General features: G+C 52.7%; 8 protein-coding genes across 8 annotated transcripts; 4 read left to right on the top strand and 4 right to left on the bottom strand.

The window, feature by feature from the left end:
• Positions 1–1097: 1097 nt before the first annotated feature.
• Positions 1098–5661, bottom strand: COCCADRAFT_4297 (uncharacterized protein; the record flags this gene model as incomplete). The annotated part of the gene is made up of 2 exons (XM_007713152.1): positions 1098–1664; positions 1717–5661. 2 exons carry the CDS (start codon positions 5659–5661, stop codon positions 1098–1100), a joined length of 4512 nt encoding a protein of 1503 aa, XP_007711342.1.
• Positions 5662–6213: 552 nt separating this feature from the next.
• Positions 6214–6381, top strand: COCCADRAFT_93688 (uncharacterized protein; the record flags this gene model as incomplete). The annotated part of the gene is made up of 1 exon (XM_007713199.1): positions 6214–6381. One exon carries the CDS (start codon positions 6214–6216, stop codon positions 6379–6381), a length of 168 nt encoding a protein of 55 aa, XP_007711389.1.
• Positions 6382–6999: 618 nt separating this feature from the next.
• On the top strand, positions 7000–8745 carry COCCADRAFT_4296 (uncharacterized protein; the record flags this gene model as incomplete). Its single annotated transcript, XM_007713151.1, has 1 exon — positions 7000–8745. The coding sequence occupies one exon, from the start codon at positions 7000–7002 to the stop codon at positions 8743–8745; it is 1746 nt and encodes a 581-aa protein (XP_007711341.1).
• Positions 8746–9262: 517 nt separating this feature from the next.
• Positions 9263–10099, top strand: COCCADRAFT_93711 (uncharacterized protein; the record flags this gene model as incomplete). The annotated part of the gene is made up of 3 exons (XM_007713198.1): positions 9263–9378; positions 9534–9660; positions 9941–10099. 3 exons carry the CDS (start codon positions 9263–9265, stop codon positions 10097–10099), a joined length of 402 nt encoding a protein of 133 aa, XP_007711388.1.
• A 564-nt stretch (positions 10100–10663) lies between these two features.
• COCCADRAFT_93782 (uncharacterized protein) lies at positions 10664–12910 on the bottom strand (the record flags this gene model as incomplete). Its single annotated transcript, XM_007713197.1, has 2 exons — positions 10664–12568; positions 12623–12910. 2 exons carry the CDS (start codon positions 12908–12910, stop codon positions 10664–10666), a joined length of 2193 nt encoding a protein of 730 aa, XP_007711387.1.
• Positions 12911–13643: 733 nt separating this feature from the next.
• On the top strand, positions 13644–18750 carry COCCADRAFT_25539 (uncharacterized protein; the record flags this gene model as incomplete). The annotated part of the gene is made up of 2 exons (XM_007713162.1): positions 13644–13971; positions 14033–18750. The coding sequence occupies 2 exons, from the start codon at positions 13644–13646 to the stop codon at positions 18748–18750; spliced, it is 5046 nt and encodes a 1681-aa protein (XP_007711352.1).
• Positions 18751–19047: 297 nt separating this feature from the next.
• On the bottom strand, positions 19048–19372 carry COCCADRAFT_77101 (uncharacterized protein; the record flags this gene model as incomplete). Its single annotated transcript, XM_007713196.1, has 2 exons — positions 19048–19151; positions 19252–19372. Coding segments are annotated over 2 exons (225 nt in total), but the record flags the coding sequence as incomplete, so codon positions are not given.
• Positions 19373–19914: 542 nt separating this feature from the next.
• Positions 19915–21203, bottom strand: COCCADRAFT_4291 (uncharacterized protein; the record flags this gene model as incomplete). The annotated part of the gene is made up of 2 exons (XM_007713150.1): positions 19915–21067; positions 21115–21203. 2 exons carry the CDS (start codon positions 21201–21203, stop codon positions 19915–19917), a joined length of 1242 nt encoding a protein of 413 aa, XP_007711340.1.
• Between the last annotated feature and the right edge of the window lie 115 nt (positions 21204–21318).

The following is a 21318-nucleotide window of genomic DNA, read 5'->3' as shown; positions in this document are numbered from 1 at the left end:
ACACGATAACAGATACAATCAATCAATCCGCTTCCTCACTATAGTATTTGCAGCTGCAAGTTGATTCACCACGTGCACCTTTATCGTGCCAACACGCTTTTTTTTGCTTATTTCCACCAAAGGACCCAGCTTCTCTAAGTTAATCACATGTCTACTTTGATACTCCTTCTACCAATCATCCCATCGTCACACGGCGCGTGCCAACACCCGGCCAGCCGCCCAAATAACGAGGAATACGACCAAGAAGGGCCGAAGGGAAAAAAGGATAAGCCTTCCATACCGTCGGCAGTAAACACCGTAGCCAATGGGAGAACCTCCAGCCCTAGAATGGGTTAAAGCCAAACACCCGCCCCCACCCCAGCCAAGTAAGATAAATATATATAGATATACAGGAAAAAAAGGAAAAAAAAGGAGACAAGAATACAAGATAGAAGAAGAAAAATGAAAAAGATGCTTTCTGAGCTTCTCCACAGACACCAGAACGCCCTTAGTCCCCAGAAAAAAAAGCATGTTTATTTCATAATACAATCCCCAGCTCATCTTCATCTTCATCCCAACAGCAAGCAGGTGCAGGTACAGGTGCAGGAACAGCATCAGATCATTCACGATACTACACAACATACACACTCAAGAAGCCCAAGAACGTTCCCTTTGAACAGATGCAAAGACAGAGAGAGAGACAAGAGGGTAGAGGGTAAGGAAGGAAGACCAGATATGATTCCCCGGATTTGCGATACGTTAAATAAGTAAAAAAAAAAGTGCTGCGTGTACGTGTACGTTTGCTACCTTTTGAGTAAAGTGGCAAGGGATGAAAAGGAGATATGAAAAAGGGATAATAAGAAGAGAAGAAGGGAGGAAAGGAAGAAATAACGTAGACCGCTGTTAGTGCTTTTGCTATGATGATGGTGAGCAATGGGACCTAGTAAGAAAAATATCTCTCATCTAAGTTGGTTTATTGCAAAGATAGCAAAGTCAGTGCACCAGCCCCTCACCCTCCGCCTTTGCCCTTTTTTGTTTCGCCTGGGACAGAAATGATGGGTGTGGGGAACTTTTGAGATGGAAGAGAAAATGTGTATAGGTAGGTCATGTATATCTTTTCACGTAGGAGGGTTCTTGGCGTCGGCTTCATCGGCAGCAGCAGGAGGTGGGGAAGATGCTGGTGGAGGGGGTGGTTCCGTCTTGCCTTCTTCTTGATTTTGGAGAAGCCGTGCTTGCTCTTCAGGAATATCACCTGATTCCTTTTCTTCGCCAGCCATTGGGTCTTCAGAGCGAAGTACTCCTGCTTCCTCCATTTCTTCTGAGGGATTCGAGACTGGTGGTTCACTAGACGGTTTCGTCACGGCTTCGTCGGCGGTATGCTTTCCGCGTTGGAACCAGCCGCCCTTTTCCCACGCACCAGGCTGATACAGGCAGTCGTTCCGGACATCTGTGTCGACAATGGCGCGCATAAGTCGGTTCAACCGGTCGAATGAAATCGGCTTGAGGATCCAGGCATCAAACCCAGCGTCAATGTAATGCTGGCGATCGCGCTCAACCAGGGATGCTGAGACTGCAATGATAGGAACGCGTCCGCAAAGGGCTGCTCGGGGAGAGTATATGTTACCATGTGACTTTTCAAATGATCGTATCATCTTTGTCGAGGTGAGTCCATCCACAATTGGCATCTAGATGATGGTTAGTTCATGTCAGACGATATACGTAGTCAACCGCACATACCTGCATATCCATCAAGACGACATCAACGTCTTTGGAGTTGTCGCAGTATGCAGATGCGCATTCTTCACCATTCACGGTAAGGTGAACGTGGTGTCCAAGCTTCTCCAACCGCTTCTTAACAATTCTGCTATTCACCGGGTCGTCTTCAGCAACAAGCACACGCATGTTGTCAGCTGATAAAGGCTTCGGTTCAGCAGCCGGCTGTACAGGCTCTTCTTCAGCAACCTCACCGATTATGTTTCCAGATGGGCGGACACCAATCGGAGAGCTACCGCCTTCATCGGGAACCTTCAAGGCCACGACAGGAGCATCGGAACCGGGAATTGCCTCTTCACCAGGTACCCTTGACTGCATGGTTCTTTGATGAGGCGGAACAACAGTCTGGCTACTAAAGTCTTCAAGACTTTTGGACCTCCTACGGGCAGCGGCTGATGCATCCGGATCTAGACTGCTGCGTTTCGTCAGAGTTGGTCTCATAGACCGCGAGCCTGGGCTCGCGTCACCTCTCCCTATTAAGTGTGGCTCTTGTATGGCGTCAATAAGTCTGTCCACATCGCTTCTTTGACTCGAGCTAGTCTTGAAACTTCGGAGGCTATTCTTGCTCGTCAAACTCCCAGTACTAGTCTTCCGTACGACAACATGACTTGTCTGTTTTTCATCTTCGTCTGCAGAACCCTGGCGAGACAGACTTGGCGCTATCAGCGTCCGCTCTCCAGCAGTGGGACTGGACATGTTAGGCAGAGGCTCTTCGGCGTGAGGCGTAACGCTTCCTACAGGTGAGGCTCCACCAGTGGTAACGCTGTCTGCCTCAGAGTCTGGAATATTGAACGGTAACTGTATGACAAATCTTGTGCCTTTGCCTTCCTCTGAGCGTAACCTTAGCTGTCCGTTCATGTTTCTAATGATACGTCCTACAATGGCTAGCCCAAGACCCAACGTCGATTTTTCACCTTGTTCCGCGAGCTTTTTTTGATCTGGTATCAAGGCATCCTCTAGCATGGAGGCAGGCTCAGACTGCACCTGCTCGAGGTCGTTGAAAAGCTGATCAAGCTTCTTCTGGCTCATGCCGGCACCTGTGTCAGACACTGCTACTTCGATATCGACGTGGTCTCGACCCGTTCTGGCTGCAACGTATGCTTCAACCTTTACACATCCTTGAGTGGTGTGCTGAATTGCATTGGCTGTAATGTTGGAGATGGCCTGCCGTATTCGTCGTTGATCTCCGATACAGTGATCAGGCAAGCCTGGATGCTGAATGACTTGATAGTCGATGTTCTTTCTTTTGGCGTCATTGCGGAACATATCTGTGGCTTCCCTGATGGTGTCTTTGAGATCAAACAGCTCGCCCTTGATAAGGGGCCCGCCCTCTTCAGTCTTGGTCAAATCGAGGAGATCATTGATTACGTAGATGAGTGATTTGGATGCCGAATGAGACCGGGAGAGGTTCTCTCGTGTTTCTGTATCTAGAGCCCCTTCTAGCGCTATCTCCAGGTAGTTGATGATGGCGTTTAGTGGTGTACGGACTTCATGTGCCGAGTTTGCAAGCAATAATCTGGTCAGCTGACTGCTTTGCAGAGCAGCTTCCTTTTGCCTCCATACTTCAATAAATTTTCCATAGACCAGACAGAGCACAGAGGCGGTCTCAATCTCTTCCTCTGTCCACTCCCGGCACTTGCCGACAACTGTCTCGGACCAGGTCTTGAAGCTCTTTCGTGGCTCCAGGTAACCCTCGGTGCCTTCCTTGACATATTTTTCATAAGGATTGCCAGCCCATTTGACCTGTCTGAGTTGTCCCTTTCGGAAAAAGACAATAAAGTCCTCGCCATCGACGGACAATGGAACTATCAGCATTCCGGCAATGGCATGGAAACCTGGCGGATATCGCAAGTCTGGAAAGTCCGAGGCAATGTCGGTGGAAGTCATTACAGCCTGGATCCTTCGCATCCTGAGATACTCCAACATGGCGAGAGATTCCTGTGAATTTTCGAGAGTGCCCAAAATCTTGGTCTCATCACGGATCGATAGTAGGCCAAAGTCTGCGTTGAAAAGTTTGAGGAGGTCGTCAGAGGAGGCGATGATGTACCCCGAGGGATTGTGCTGTGTTGGCACTGTGTTGATCAACTTGCGTGCTTGTAATCTCGATGCGTACGACAGCCTTTCGATATTTCTCGATGCTGAATCACCAATCATCCGACACATTTTACGAATGGGAAAAGAGACACGCATGCCACGAGGCCCGTACGTATGGCACGCAATAAGACCCCACAATTCGCCAAAAGCATTGATCGAAATCGACATTGACGATCGCACCGCCATGTTTGCGAGGTATTTTAGGTGAATCGGAGACATGGCGCGAAGGTATGAATGGGTAAGATCGAGGGGTACCTCCAAATCTTCGGCCGTACGGCAGACGAGTCGCGCCGTTTGTAGGTCGCGGTCGTATAGCATGCGGACTTTGTTGATCTTGTACAGTTCTCGAGCTTGTTTGGGTATATCCGAGGCAGGGAAGTTTAAGCCCTTGTAGAGATCCTTTGTCGCTCGAGGATCTACGAGCTCGGTGACGACACGGCCATTGAAACTCTGATCGAATTGATAGATCATGACGCGATGGAAGCCGGTCAACTCTTTGACGACCCCAACTAACACCTTTAGAAACTTTTCTAGTGAGGGCGCAGCAGCCAATTGTTCTTGCACCTGCGACATGATATTGAAGACCTCCATAGCCGCTGCCTCGCCCTTCCTTTTCCGTGCACTGCGCAGAATTCGCAAAGGCTTACTTTTGATCTCTGTGCTTTCCAAGAATTCATCAGCAGTAGGCTGACTGGACAAGGTATCTTCGGGTAGGTCGGGCGTGTTGTTGTTGGGTGGCACGAGTGGGTAGAGTGGGTCTTCCTCAAGCTCGAATTCACAAATAACTAGACCAGGGTTGAATTCGTTGACGTGAATCGCGCACCATAGCTTGCGGGTTCGAGTGTGGCCTGCGATCTTGATGGACATGGTGAAGACTTCGGGTCCGTTAGACGTGACATTGGACTCTTCGTCCTTGACAAAGTCGATGTGGTCGAGAAGGTTGTCGGCTTGCTCTTCGGAGAGGATATCTGTAAAGCTTTCCAGAGCGAAGAGCTCCTTTGGGGTACGTCCTATTATCCGCTGTGAATTCTCACTGACAATACGCACCTGCAGATTGCCATCGGGATCATCTTGTAGTGCTACCAAGAGGCCAAAGCCCTGTACAGCGCCCGGTAGATGGATGGGCTCGTCTTCGCACCGTTGTAGCGTTTCGCCTTCACGTCCTGTTATGACCATGTGACCGCCCTCGGTGGAGACGTGCTTGAATCGGTGCGTGACCAAGTCACCCATGTCCATACTGCTGATGCCGCTCTTTGTTGAAGGTGCTTGTTCGGGTTTGAAGGACGGCGACCGGCTGTCATTGTTCACGCTCCCATTGGATTTATTTGACGACATGTCGTTGAAAAGCTGTGAGGGTATAGGTTGTCCGCCTCTCTGCACCATCTTGCCTGGCCCATGGCGCATGGCCCACGCACGTTGCGACGCATGTGAGGATTGTGACGTGAGAGAGCCCTGAGAGGCACGACGGGTATCGGTGGCAAGGCGAGGGTCATTTGCTCTGGAGTAGGGGTGGAAGTAGTCACCTTGTGCAGTCTGACCCCTGGGCGTGGGACTAGGGTCAACGCTAATGGCACTGCGGATAGGGAAGACACGATCGTTGGCGGCAGAGGGGCTGACAGGACCTGCTGTCTCGGTAGTGGAAGCGCGCGACCTTTGGTTAGGTTGTGTGGCAGCGAAGTCGATGGTGTCGGTGGCGGCAGATGGCGATGGTGATGGCGGCTCTTCTGGCACTGGAGAGACAGTGGAGAATTGGTGGTGGCCGGCGTCGAGGGCAGAGGGTCCATCTTGGGGAATCTGGTCGGATGATTGAGACATGGAGGCGCTGCAGCAGTCGTGGGCCGTCTCTTGTTGCCGATGAAGCGTAGACGGAAGGCTGGCAAGGCGAAGTGGTTCTTGGAGCCCCAGTTGGCCGCTAGGAATACAAGAACACCGGCACACGGTCGAGACTGGGGCGCTTCAACCGTCCATGGGCTTCTAGCAAGGAATGAGGCGTGGGGAGAATATTCAGGGAGGGCGTGGGAGAGTCGCGCCTTGACTTGGCGTTATGCAGGGACCGGTGAACAGGTGACGAGGGCGAAAGTGATGACGATGCGACTGATAGTAGCTAACAGAAGACCCCTTTTTGATTTTGTCGTCGTCGTGGCCGGGGTAGGGTAGGGCCGGCAGACGCATCAAATTGGGCAGTGTTGCTGCTGAAGGTGGAGGGTGCGGGGGCGGCGAGGAAATCTGGACTTTTGGAGGAAACAGGGTAGCGGGCAAGGACGAGGATTAGATGTCGACGGCGGGCGGGAGGCGACAGCAGCAGCAGCACCAGACGGGGGCGCGCAGAGAGGGAGGCAGGGCTCCTACGAGTAGCTGGGGCGGCGCATGCACAGTGAAGCAGAGGACGTCAGTATCGTACTACAGGCGAAGCTGGACAGCAGTCATGACCGGCTGGACAGAGACTTGGATGGCCTGGTGCACGGCGTCGCGCGTCGATCGTCGCCGGCTTTGGGGATAGCTGGTGCATCTCTGGGATCGACGATTCAAGCCTAGTGCAGCATAGCGCAGGCAGAGGACGGGCGAGGCGTGAAAAGCTCTGGTGTGGCCAAGTGGTCCGCAAGTATGGCTTTATGGCGACAATTGCATGCTGGCGTCGCCACGGCCCACCCACCGCCCATGCGGCTGTGCTTGCCTTGCCACCAGGGGCCACATGACGTCACCCGCCCGCCTCTTGCGCCTCTTGCGTCTCTTGCCTCGGAGCCCCGGTCTGCTTCCCCCGACGCCCGCCCGGACCGGAACAAGTGTCTCGCCGTCGCTGCGCACTGCACGTGACCCTCACCACCATTGCCTTGCTTGCCCATCCATACCCATGCCCCATGTTCTGCCCGCCCTGCCCGCCCTGCCCCTCTGGCCCCTCCGCCTCCTACTTACTACATGCACATGCACATGCACATGCTACACCTGCTGTTGCGCCTGCGTCCCATCTATCCATATACACACACACCCACCCCGTGTTCCCAACACCCCTTCGCCCTCTCTGCCACATGCATCAGATTAGATAGCCACGAGGGCCCGGTGGGGCTGCGGCCAACGGCGGGTTAACACACTCCCTCTGCCACTGCCCTTTGTCCTGCTCACCGCAACCCCAAAACACTCCTTCTCCCTCCCCCAATGGCAACACAATCACCAGCCCGGACCCTCAATGTCCTCGTCGCCCTGACAGACCCCTCGGCCTTCCGCTTTGGCTGCTCTATTGTCGCCCGTCTGCACCGCCTCGACAATGTCTCTCTAAAGGTCATTGCCTGCAAAGAATTCCCAGCCGCCGCCCAGACAACCATTCCTCCCCAACTCGAGCCGCTATGGCACACGTACACGCCTGACGACACTGCGCCGCCCGGCTGGCAGCATGCCGACTACCTCGACACATGCGTTGCCGACTACTGCACCTGGGCAGACCTGCTGGTCCTTGCGCCACTCAATGCAGAGAACCTGGCGCGCATGCTCCATGGCTTCACAACCAACCTGCACCTGCAGCTCTTGCGCAGCTGGAACGTGTCCAAGAAGATCCTGCTCATACCCGCAATGTCAACACTGATGTGGGAGAACCCCATGTCGCGGAAGCAGATCAGCAAGATCCGACGCAAGTGGAATTGGATCCGCGTCTTGCCCCCTTTCCTCTGGTCGTTTGATCACTCCGGCCGCAAATACCAGCCGTGGATAGAAGGCCACAAAGCCTTTAACGAATCCATCCAGACTCAGATCGACCTCATGGCTGTAGGCAACCGCACCGTCGCCCTGCCCATTGCCCATCTACCAACACTGACGCCTACGAGGAGCAAAGGGCCCCGTCTCCCACCCGAGCTCTGGTCCATCGTCCTTGAATTCACAAAAGACTGGGAGTTAGCAACCACGCTCAACGTCCACACAAACCTGCCAATACCCAAAGAATGGCGCCAGGCCGCGAGCGACGAAGGTCCAAAGACGCAAATGCAGAAGCTCGAGTGGGCCCTGCTCACATATCCATACCCGGACATCAAGAAGGTCTTTGACACGGAAAAGCCGACACGCATATCACGCCTCTGCATTGAACTCATTATGCGCTTTGCCATGGTGCCTGTGCTCGCCCATCTGGAAACATGCCACAAGGATCTTTTCTGGGGAACTTTTGGCCACACGTTCCTACCTCACAAGGCCTCTGTGTTTGGCAAGACGGAGATTTTGGACTATTGGAGAACATCGCCTGCCTTCTTGACAAAGGAGTACTCTGATGAGGCCATTGACGATGCGAGCCGTGCCAACTCGGTCCAAGTCCTCGATTGGTGGTACCATTCTGGTCTTGCGCTCAAATACACCGAAGCGGCACTCGAGCAGGCAAGCTCTCAGGGCCATATTCATGTGCTCAAGTGGTGGAAGGAACATAGCCGCCACCGGACTGCCCCTTCCGTCCCGTCTAGCCCAATCGACGAAGACGCCCCTACCAAATCGCATCGCGAGGACCTACCGCTCAAGGTCGGAAAGTCCATTACTTACGCAACACAGTCTGGCTGTCTACCAGCAATCATCTTTTGGGTCGACTCGGGCATCCCTTTCTCTCATGAGGACACGATTGCAAAGGTTGCCTCGACCCATGGCCATACTCACATTCTAGACTACTGGCGTAAACTCCGTGGTGAGAAAATTCTTTTCGACAACCAGGTTCTTGTGGGGCCTACTAAGATGGGCCACGCCCACGTTCTCGAGTGGTGGAAGCGCAGTGGGTTGAAAGTCGAGTACAAGACATGTGACATAGAAGAAGCCCTGGAAGACGGGGTCGAGGGAGCCAAGGGTGAGGCCGTGAGGAGATGGTGGGCGCTGAATGGTCTGAATCTCGGTGTCGGGACGAGCGAGTGGATGAGAGTCAAGGTATTGGGCTCGTGACGATGGCGTAGTACAATTAATGAAATTGATCGCATGACATATTTCTTTGCTTGTTGCCTGTATGTCTATGCAGTATGTCTATGCAGTATGTATATGCAGTATGCATGCGATACGTTTAAACGGGCGGAACCGGCTACTCAAAGTGAATCGACTGCCCTGCCCTGCCCCGCGACCGTTCGATAGGCGTCCCCACGGCAAAGGCGCAACAGGGTCTTCTTACCCCTTCTGGTCGGCCTATCAGGAGCGGAAGTCGGCGAGCCAGGTATCCGATAGCCAATCGGGGCTTCGGAATTTGTCGTCTTGCCTTTTGTCGTAGACTCCTACCTAGAGCCGAGCCCTAAAGCCGCTACGAGAATCGGCAACTTTCTGTACACCGTATCTACTTTTCAACACCTCACCTCCACCATCCGCTTCTGCACCCGCATACCACCTCCCACCCTCGTATCGCACCTACCAAAGTAGATTCCGCAATCTCGACCACCTCCCCGTACACGCTCGCAAATTCTTCATTTCTACAATGGCGGACAAGGTATTCAGCTACTCCGATGTTTCGGAACACAACACCAAGAAGGATCTGTACATTGTCGTTCACGACAAGGTCTACAACGCCTCGAGCTTTGTAGATGAGCACCCGTACGTTGCCTCCATTGAATACTGCACATTACATTGCGGGTGTCTTTGATGGTGGTGATTGCAAAAGAACCCCACCTTGGACCTCGGCCGTTGCTTGCTACTCCTCACCCCCAAATTTCAGGCAACAAAACAATAGCTGACATTTTGACATGCAGAGGTGGTGAAGAAGTTTTGCTCGACGTCGGAGGCCAGGACTCTACAGAAGCATTCGAGGATGTCGGCCACTCCGACGAGGCTCGCGAGATTCTCGAGGGTCTGTACGTTGGAAAGCTGGAGCGCAAGGTACGACTTGAATTTCCCACATCCACTCCCTCTTGTTCTTCCTCAACATTTTATCTTTAATTTCCGAGGATGGCAACGCATAGCCGGATGTTTCGAATCCCCAGGCAAACGGAAGTTCCGCCAAGCACATGGGGTTTTCGGTCCCCGGCTGCGGAAAGGCGACATCCGCCATTCCCGGCGGAGACGCTCATGCGGAAATATCTCGGAGCATGTCCCAAAGAGACATCCGGGATAAACTATTTGACGGTCAACGACAAGGCTTGGCTGACACATCGCGTAGGAGGGCGACCCAAAGCCCAAGAGCTACCCACCAGCTGGTGCTACTGCTACTGCTACCGACGGTGCCTCGACTGGCGTCGGTCTTTACGCCATTATCCTCCTCGGTGGAGCCCTTGCCTTTGCCGCCTACACTTTCATGAACAAGCAGTCAACTGAGTAGAAAGTGAAGCTTGGATATCAGCCACATATCAGGCAAAGCAAATGAATACGCAAAGGAAAGCTAGGGACCGTGAAGGCGTTCACGTGTCCTTAAAGCGAACTGAGGCGTGATGGGGAAGAGGGACGTCCAACGTCTTGGTAGGATTTGTAGTAGAAGTGTAGAGTGCGTGGAGGCGTTTCTTCAACACATACATGTACATGGTCCGATAGGATTGGACTGGTTTAAGATATCTTTTGTGCCTGGGGCGCAGGCTTTCCGACTTGGAATACATTGATTATACTCTGAGAGTGTTTTTTTTCAACTTGGATTATCTTGATTTCATTTCTTGTGTTCCGACTTAGAACATTACTGACTCATTCCACCCCCATTTCCGATCCATGAATCATCAACAACTTTTATTGTACTAGTAATAACATTCGCCCCAAATCATTTCACCCCCCCCCCCCCCCCCCCCAACCTCTCACAGCTCATTTTGAAATTTCCAATCTTCCTCAAATCATCAACGAGAAAAAAAGGGTATCATTACTCTCACATAGCTGATTGGAAAATAAAAAAGAGAACATCTTACATATTCCTAAACACATTACCACTGGCGTTTCTCCTTTGGCCGTCTCTCCTCCGGTCGTGTCGCTGACCACCTTCCTCACCGTCATGACCCTGCCTCTTCTTCTGCTTGCGTTCGGGTGCAAATGTGATTTCGCGCTCGCCCACCACTGTTGTATTTGATCGGGACGACGAGGAAGCAGCATGTTTCGAGGGTTTGAGTTTGGAAACGCGGGAGCCGAATGTCTTGTCTTTTGCTGCAGCAGAGGAGCGGTGGTTATTGGCATTGTTATGGGAAGATGAGACGTGCATTTCCGGGCCGCGTTGGGAGCGGTGACCTGATTTTTTGTAGGAGCTAGATGAGATGCGGGTGTCTTGTTGTTGAGATTTCTTGGGTGCTCGAACTTGGTCAGCCTCAGAATCGTTATCGCTACCATCCGAGTCTTCGTCCGAAGAGCCCTTTCTGGATTCCAGCTCCTCTTGCTCGGCGGCAGTGAGGCCCTTGGGGATCTTGGTGCTGGGGTTGAGTTGCTGGAACTCGCGGGTTTGCTCGTCGATCTCGAATTCGGGGTCTTCGAACATCTTTGCGAAACGCGGGTCGTTGAGCACACCGCCGGCAGCGGGTTGGGTGCCGTCTTCTTGAATAGCGGGCGCGGCTTGGACCATATCGTCGTCGCCGCCGTTCTTGAGCACGCGCTTGGCGCGCCTGCGTTCTTGCTCTTCCTGCTTCTCCAGCATCTTCTCGGCAAGCTTGCGGTTGACCTTGACCGCCACCTTTTTGCTGCCGCGGATTCTGCTTTCGCGCTCCTTATTGATCTTCTCGGCGATGCTCTTGGCGCGCTGTTCTTGCCAGAGATCTGGGTTCGAGATGAGCCGTGCTTCCTCGTACAGCTTCTGGGCAACGAAGAAACCGTGCATGTACGGACGAAGGAGACTGGTGGTTCCGACAAGGTGGTCGAGTGACAATTGTTTCAATTGGTCCATGGTTAAGAACTTGAAGTTGTCGTACACGTCTCCCACGGCGCCCTTGCCGAAAGCGTTGGGGTCGTTGGGGTCTTCGGCCATTTCTTCCACGATATTGTCGAGGAAATGACACCATCTTGGCGCTGGACCTAGTTGCGGGATGAAGAAGGAGTGTTGTTGCCTTCCTTCGTTTGCAGTCAGCAGCATGCCGGTCTTGGGTACCCACTCGACGTGGTTCAAGTCGACAGACGGCTGTACAGAGGTCCATGGAGTGCCGTCCTTTGCATCCCAAATCTTGATGACGCGCTGGTCGGCAGTGAGTATTTTTGGCTCGGGTGTCTGTGCGCCATCGAGGTATATGATATTCTTTATGGCAAAGCCATATCCTTGGTCCTTTCGCAACAGGGGCTTAGGAGATCGCAGGTCATAGAGGTGTGTTATACCGTTGGAATCTCCGACAGCCATTTCCAGGCCGTTCGGGGAAAATGCAAGGGCAGTCGTCTCTGAGCGGCCCTCGAATGCATCCTTGGGAGATGACAAGATACCGACTCGAGTGCGGGTGCGCGAATCAAAGTACTCGACAGTGCCCAGTGAGGTGCCCAGTGCCAGTAGGCCGTGCGTCTGTTCTGCAATAGCGCCCGTGTTGACAGCACCAGCGTCGATGCCGCCCTGCAGTCCACCCGCAGCTAGGTCGTCACTGCCGCCCACATCAACCTCGTAACTGCGCATGAAGCGGCCAACCTCGAGGTTCAACCGGAAGCACTCTCCCATTCCTTCAGCATTGACACCAACGGATGGTACCAGACACTCGGCGGATCGGCGGTCGTATATGAGGTCGCGGCCATAGCGAGGTATGCGGCTGGCGTAGTGGAGGCCTCCGCCAGTATGGAACTCGATGCACCGGTCTTGCTGCAGATGGACGCTCTTGGTCGCATCGGACGAGAGCAGGTGGAAGGTTTGGTTCTAGCAGAAGGTCAGTATTGGGTGAAGTACAAATTCGATATATGGGATGCATACAAGAGTATTGGTATGGCGCGCAAAGGATAGAGACAAGTGGGGAAGGTAGTGAACATGTATCTGGGGCTTGTATGTTCCGGTGCTCATGACCCAGTCGCCATCTTCGCTGACGCGCACGCACTGGCTGGCCTCTTCAAACTCAAAATCCTGTAGCAAATCAACACGATTGGCGAACTCGGGGTCGTTTTTCAGACTGCGTTTGCGCTTGCGAATCAGCCATTCGGGCAAGGGACGGGCCTCGCTGCCGCTGATGGTGTAGACGGGCACGTTTCCGGCGGAGATTTTCATGGTGGCGCGACGGAGCGGTAGGAAAAGATAAGGTCGCACCGCAAGAGCAGCAGACGGAGAAGAAGCAGACGATGAAGAAGTTGGTGCGGGCAAAAAAAGAGCGGGTCCAGCCCACGGGCCAGGGCTGACCGGGGCTTCGCGCTCCCACAGCTGCGGACAGCGGGCTATAGATATGGATGGACATGGCTCCTAGGGCAACGCGCCGCTTGCCGAGCCGCCTTCGCTCCCAGCTGCTCCCCCGACTCCACCACCCCCCAGCACAACTATATACATCTAGACATAGATAGTCCACATCCTGCCTACCGTATCCGGCGTCGCATCGCGGCATACGGCGTCGAGTCCACGCCCGTGTCTGAAACCCTTCACCTCCCCTCCCCAGACGGGCCTATCGCGCATCACCTAATTATCGTTCGTTGCTCGTCACCTGTCGCCCATCCCCCACCGTCGCCCGGGACCCCCAGCGCCCGCACATCCCATCACCGTCGGGGCCGGCCAGCAGTAGCGGTCGCCATGCTCCATCCGCTACACCAGACGCCCCAACCAGACCATGCCGGCTTGAGAGACGCCGTCTCCCCTTCCACGCCCTCCCCGTTGCTGTAATCGTTGCAGTCGCGCGCGACGCGTCGAGCGGCCCGCAGCGCAGTTGATGGAAAAGGTGTACAGCGCCGTCCTCGGAGTGAAGATACGTCGCGAATACCACCTGAATGTTCCGTAGAGGGCAGCCGTCTCTCTAATGGAATTTCTCAAGACGTGCACAACCAATGCGCAAGCGATAGGAGACTTTGAAGCCATTGCCTACCAAGCCATCTCCGTCACCCGCATCACCACCAATACTACTACCACCTCCACTACCACCTCACCACAATCCTCCAAACAACCACCTCCATCCTGGAGCCCCTCTGAAGACACACGTGCTATCGAGGCTGAACTGCGCCATGCTCTCCACCTGGTTGCGCACGACGCCGCGCGCCCCTGGCTCTGGGTGTTCAAGCCGACCACAGTTGACAAGCTAGGCCAAGCCAGTCCCCAGCTGCCAGAAGTCGACGGCTACCGCTTGCAACGTCCGTTTTCTTCCCCCGATGACCCTCATAGACATCCCACTTCAACACTGACACTTTCTAGGCGAACACACGGGCGCTATCAAGGCCATCGATCTAGTCCGTCCGCCCATGCGCCCAGGCGCTCCGCACCCACCTGCTACCTCGAATCACCCACCCTCAACAAACGCGCCTCAACGAGGCTTACAAAGCGGCAACAATCCAAGGCCCGCACAGCAGGGAAGCACGCAGCCGCAACAGTCTGCTGACCCACCCCCACCACCTGATTGCTTCACCATCTATGAGCTTTTTACATCGTCTGTCGTCGCATTGATCTCGTTCCATGTTGTCAAAGACTGCCAAGTGGTGGCTTTGAATTATCGCACATTCGTATCCAAGGCTTCCAAGTCCATTGCTGATGCTCAAACCGAGGTTGACCCCCAACCAGAGGTGCATCGTCTGACCAGTATCAATGTTCACTGGGCCAGCTCCGGCACGCTTTTGTTATCAACCTTTACCGACCGAAAGAACACCATACGTTGTTTGAGCAGCGTCTCGACCCAAATCGAAGAGAGACAGCTTGTTGGCACATGCATCCGTGTAGCACCCAATGGTGTGCTTGCTACCATTATCAATTTTGAGGATCCCCTTGATTCCATCAACGAGGAAATTAGCATCCGTCACCGGAAACGTACAAAATTGACATCTTTAGAGCAAAACATTGAAAAATGGAAATCGAGCGTAAAGCGTTGGCTTGGCTGGAAAGGCTACGGTTTGCCTGACTTAGACCAGAGAGCCTCATGGGTCAGGATTCGCACCACGCTAATATCAAGCCCCATTCTCTCAAGCCCAGCTTCAGTCGGTCCAGAACGGGATATCCTATGGCCACGAGCACTGTGTTTCTTCCACGTTGTAAACGAACCGGATCTCACCATTACGGGAACAAACGCCATCAGTGCGGCTGGAAGCTCCAGTATACTGAGTTGGTTCGAGACACCAGAATCCATGGGTTTCAAGGACCCACTTGATGTTGCGCAAGAGTGGTTCCTGGGAAAGCCGGACCGTGATAAGATTCTTGAAGCACGCAAAAAGGCCAAAAAGGCCGAAGACGACGCTGCACGTCGTAAAGAGGAACACCCTGGTCTACATCCATCATCGCCGCTCAACGCTCGTGGCGGAACCTATGGTGATTTACAAGCAGTAAGCGGTGTGTACCCCACGCCGCCAGATGGAATTGCTCCTGGCACTGGGGTATCCTATAGCGACACGCCGACTGTATCTGGCGCAGCCTCCAATGTTGTTTTGGTCCCTGGAGGAAGCAATCCTGCCATCAACCTATCTGCTCCACCGGACAGTGCCAAGACGGAAGACCAACAAATGATTACTACATCTCCAGCCATTCCTCCCGCGGCTGATAATTTCAACACATCTAGCGGTAATGATGACCTTTTTGAGGACATGGAGGAAGACGGTTACACAGGTGACCGTATCAACGATACAGATTTCGATTTCTTTGACGGCCCGGATAATGACGACGTTGACATGCTAGACGCACCTGCTCTACCTAATGATAATGCACCACCTACTCATGCTACACAGGACACACATCCTAAAGCCACTACTGAGCCCCAGGCCCAAGATGACATGTCGGATCCTTTCGCAGCCCTTGAGAACGCACTGGCTACAGCTTCTGAGCCTACAATGAGCCAAGATCATGCCAAAGGCAAAGAACCTGCGCATATGCCAGCACCCAAGATTGAAATCTCTGACAATTCAGGAGACAACAAGTCATCACCAGTGCGCAGGAACGTTTCATTCTCCAGGGCACCCACGCCGCCTCTCAGTCCCAGCAAGATCCTCAAAGCGCTGGAGCCGTCTCCACCTCGTAAATCAGCATCACGCACTCGGTCCGAACGAGGTTCCGAGAGTCATCCCGATGCACACTTCACCCCAGTTGTGTTCAATCGTAAGATGAGCTTATCTGATGCAAAGTATCAGGGCGGACGGTTTAGTGCACATCGCCCTACGACTCCGACTGGTCAAGTTCAGCTCAGTCCCAGCCCAGCTAAAAATACTGCCACTACACAACCAAAGAGCTTGAGGGAATTTCCCTTACTTTCGAAGCTTCGGCTCGCCGCCGGAATTGCGTCTGCAAACCGAATCCCTGAGATAGCGTCTCTGGCTCGTGCGGTCAGTGACGATTCGGATTCTTCGAGTGAGGCGTCGGATGCATCTGGCAACGATTCTGAAGATGAAGAGGTAGAGGTGACGCCTGTTGCGATCATGAATAGTCTTACTATGCCTGCAAAGAGGAAGTTGCAAAGTGAGGGCAACGCGACCCCACTGTCCGTGACCTCGTTTGCAGAATCCCTAGGGGGTGACTGGCTAGATTTGTATGGCTTACACCTAGATGAAGCCAACCTCAGTAGTTTTGAACCAAGTCTTTGGGACTGGTCTCTGGTCAATGTTCCTTCTCCGGCCGAGCGACCTGTAGCCGGGGCACGATACAGTCTGCCTGCTTTGCTACCAGGCCCTGCGCAGATGCCTGACACCCCTACTTCTCAGCCCGATCCCGCGTATGAGGTACCCGATGAGAAGCCGCTGAGTGCAAAGGATAGCATCTCCATCACACAAATCGTGACTGACCAGCTTGTCTCTACAACACTCGATATGCTCAATGAGGACCCACCCACCAGAAGCGAATTCAACAACAATGCTGCGGCTGAGACGCCTTGGTACAAAATTATCAAAAACCTCTTTCCAACGGTTACGGATTGCGATCTGCCTACATTGGCCGGTATCAACGAAGTATTCCAAGACTATGCCGCTCTGGCCAAAGCACAGCAAAGGCCTCCTGCACGAAAATCAGACAGCCCAGCAGTCACAGGAAGTCACATGTATCAAATCCAGGCGCCATTCCTGAGAGTGCGCCGTGCAGAGACGCACTGGGATCTACTGCCGCCTGCGGTGGCGTTTTGGGAGACTCTAGGGCTCTCTCCTATCAGCCACCCAAAGAACATTGTCACGTTCTGCGTATATCCCCACAGCGATGCAATCAGACCGTGTTTGGAAAATTTTCTACTTAATCTCCAACTTGCCTATGATGGTTGTAAACTTGGTAATCACAGTCGGGTGGAGACGGCGGTAGAGTACGAAGGCGGTCTTGTACCAGTTAGAGCAACCTCGACCATTACACCGCGAGAAACATTCAAACTTCTCAGAGATACGTGTATCCAGCTTGGTAAGCTTCTCGCTCTTCAGTACGGCCAAATACGGGAGCAGCAGGATTCCAAGGTCGATGCCTTTGTCGTTTACATGATTGATCCTTTTGGGGGTTCATCAGCAGTCTGGGAGCTGTGTTCGGCCTTTTGGGCGCTTTTCCAGGCATACACGCAAGGTCATCCAGGACGTCCAGATCAGCCACAGAAGCCAGATGTTGTGCTACAGATCATCCCTATGAAGTACGTCGCTTCATTTGATGCACCCGTTATCCTTGACCCATCTACGTACATGGGTCTCGCGCGAGAGGTCTACGATCGATGTCCTCCCAGCGCGCCAAGTGGTGACAAGACATCTCTCAGCATATACAAAGCACCTGCGTTCCATCTGGAAGAGACACTACCGCGCAATATCCCTTTCAAGCTTATATCCGAGCCAGCTCAGGACTTGCTGCGGGAGAACACGTACATGCATCTCGGCTACGCCATCAGTCTCGATGGTGCATGGGTTACTGCTGCATGGACTGACAGCTGTGGCAAATCTCAAGCAGTCGTCTCGTACTACCTGGGGACAAGAATGTTTAGAGAGATTGTAAAGGAGATATGGCAAACCACAATCGAGATACTACAATCTCGAAGAGTCAACTGGCGTGTCTGCATTGCCAAAGCTGGTGTGCTTGAAAGGGAGGAGCTCGAGACATGGGTCTTTCTCATCTCATGTCCCACACAGATTAATGTCTTTGTCACATTGCTTACAGCGGTTGATACGGATCCGCCATACCAGTTCACGCCTACGGTGCCCAATCCAACACCAGCAACTGGCGCTGGAGCTACCACTCCAGGTTCTACACCCCAAGCCGGTGTATCGCCTTCAGATCCAGGACCGGGTCTTACACCCGCCGCCACACCTGCCGCCGACCCCACGGCTACAGATCCAGCCGCCGATCCCGAGGCACGTCTCATAGACATAACTGACGACACTTGGGGCATAATTCTTGCCCATCGTTTGCACAACTCACATACAACGACACAGTTCAGCCCAGCCCTCATATCCGGCCTGCTTGTCAAACGCGGCGAAACATTACAAACATCCAATAGCATCGCGCATCCTATCCCAGACCCAGAGCAAGGACCCATTGTCATCGCCGTAAATTTCCTCTGGATCGGTGCTGTAGGCTCATCTCGTAATGCCACTACCAACTTGCCTTTTCCCTCAGGTACATCGTCTTCTGCAAATGCATCGGCATCCTCCTCAATATCGTCCTCGGACCTGCCCAGTCCTGGCGGTTCCAATCTCCCAAATCCATATGCCAGCAACCCTGGTACGCCACAGAGTCCTGGACCGGGTCAGGAGGGCCAGAGAAGCACAACAAGTCTTATGTGGACGCCTACCCCACAGACAAGAACGACAGCCGAGGGACTGCTGAAAGAAGTCCTCGGACAGTTTAGAGCACTGGGCTTGTTGGCTAAGTTGAGAGGAATGAGGGGTACGAGGAATGGGACTATACCTTGGCATGTTGCTGCTGCTAAGAGGGGAGTTGAAGGGTTGAGTAAGATTAGCTGTGGTGCGGGAACTGCAGTGTGATCAAAGTGTTTTAAGAAGGAAAGAATGGGTGGGTATCATTTTGATGTTTTTTTGGCGTTGGATAGCATGCAACGGCGGGATATACCAGTCTATCTTTATCATTATTCATTTATCATTTGTATTCTCTTTTTTTTTCGGACTTATTCGCTCATGTGTAGAAATGTCAATCTGATTGATGAACCATATTCATGAATAAATTAAGAAAACTGATAACTATCCCATCTAAGTGTTCCATATCCTCCCATCTCAGTCCCTCTCATTCCTTAGCTAAAAAACCGCCCATTGCAATTCTCACCCTTCAATCCCCAAATGATCAACCCTCTTCGCCTTGACTTCCCTCTGCTCCGCATTCGCAGCCGCATACCCGCTTCCTTGCGCCCTGGCAATACCACTTGCTTCACCTGTTTCACATGTACACACATCAGTTTTTGTTTCTTCACAAAGATCCAACCCAACATTCACTGTTATAGAATAAAGAAGAAAGACAAGGAAGATACATACCTCTATCCCACCTCTCCTCCTCAGTAACACTATCCCCATTCGCTTCCTGGCGCGTACTCTTTTTCGATTTGGAACTGAAAGCGCCGGAGAGGGCGGCGAAGAGGTTGAGGTTTAGACCGGCCTTTTTCTTCACGTTAGATCTCCCATTTCCCCTTTTCTTTTCTCGATTCTTTTTATGCATAGCTTCTGAGGGCTTTTTGGCCAAGGTGTTTATTGGGGAAAAAAAGGGAAAAAAAAGACTCACAGATGCATTTGCGCTCGCAGTCCTCTCATGGACTTGAGTTGCGCTATCTTGGTTGCGCTGCTGAACTTGGTTTTGGTTGTTTTGTTTGGAGAGGGCTTGGGTCATTGTGTCTGGATTTTTTAGTATGGGGGTTTTGGTGTTGATGAGAGTTCAAGAACTAATTTGTTTTGTGCTACAAGCAAGTACGCTAGGTAGATAAGTTGCTTTGTATATTGCCTTGGTGGTTGGTGGTGGGAAGACGGCGACGAGCATGACGTCACGCATCGCAAGGGTGTACTAGCAGGTTTTGATGCAGATGCGTGAACGCGTAAAGGGTCTGGGGTAAGCGGCAAGGATGACCGGGTGGGGAGCCTCACGATATGGAAACATGGGCAGATGGATACTTGCAAGGTATATGGTTATTATATTTGTTCGATATATTAGTTCACCAATACCTCTACGATATTGTCCCAGAAGCCCAAGTCGTACACATTCTCGACTGCAGCTAGATTCCACACACGCTCAAAGCTGCCTTCTTTGGCGACAGATTTGATGCGACTAGGTAGCAATTTTGGCGGTTGCCCGGTTCGTGTTCGAATGAGAATATGCCTGCTCTCTAGAGGCCAGGTGGTGGGCGGTTCCTCATCATCCGTTGGGCTACGATACTCATGCATTGTGTCCTCGCGCCGGTGACCGAGAAAGACGACACCCTCCGCCATTTCGTCACGCCAATCGGCCCATTTTGAGCTCTCGTTTGTTGTCATACCCGCCCAGATAAGGTAGATGTGATAGGTGAGGAGACCCAATGGAAGCGGCCATGTAAGAAGCGCGAGTAGGCCAACTCCGGATCCACGAATGCCACCGACGTCCAGGTATATGCTCGTGTACATGAGGAAACAATGCATCTTTCGGTCAAAATATGCACCCCAGCTCTTAGAGTCCACGCCAATTTTGGGTTTGTACCTATACCAGCCCTCGTACTTTAGGTACTGCTTTAAGACCATCGGAGAGAGGGCATAGTAGGCTAGGTATGCTCCATAGGCAATAAGGATACTTGTTGACAGCAAGAGACCCAAGAACCACTTGTAATTGCCCCGACCGAGGCAGTTGTTCACCCATATACAATGATGATCCATTCTTGACACGCAGGTCTTGCATATGCTGCAATGCTTGCTCCGTGCAGGCTTCAGAAACTTGCATGTCCGACACTCAGTTCCAGGGTAGTACAGCACCCTATCGTACGGGTAGTGCCGCATCTGTTCGGCATGGTTGGATACATTGATGTACGTCTGGTCGTTTCTTTTTGCACTCAGGTACAAAAACATGTACGGCTGCGGCAGCATAACAAAGGCAAAGAGCTTGTGGTGTAGCCCAACGAGATGCCACACAGCGGGCAGGAACATGCCGGCGCATGCAGTCACCAGGCCGAGAAAGAAGATGACAACGAGTGGGTGTTTGTCGTACATAAGATAGTGGCCCAGGCGGGAGCCACCGTTGGTGATGCGGCCATTTGTGAGAGCGAGGTCGACTTTTCGAAATGTCGAGGGGATATGAATAAGGAAGAGACGGTTGAGGAAGCCAATGGGTGTGTTTCTAGTCTTGTTAGAGATAATCTTGTCACTCGCGCACAGACTAGTCACCTAAAAGCTGGCAGCCGTCCGAAAAAGGCTATGAAGGTAACGAGGGACACTGTGACAGTGAAGATGATGATGGTGCGAGCGACAGTCATAATGGGGGAAGGTCAGATTGTAGCGGGCGTCGCATGGCGGAGCAAAGAGAGGAGGAATTCCAGAAATTATTATCGCATCATTGTTGTGATGTGTTGTGGTCTACCAAGCCGTGTG

Source organism: Bipolaris zeicola (assembly GCF_000523435.1).
Source record: "Bipolaris zeicola 26-R-13 unplaced genomic scaffold scaffold_56, whole genome shotgun sequence".
Classification (NCBI taxonomy): Eukaryota; Fungi; Ascomycota; class Dothideomycetes; order Pleosporales; family Pleosporaceae; genus Bipolaris; species Bipolaris zeicola.
Note: the sequence above shows the minus strand (reverse complement) of the source record. Positions and strands in the feature narration are given on the sequence as shown.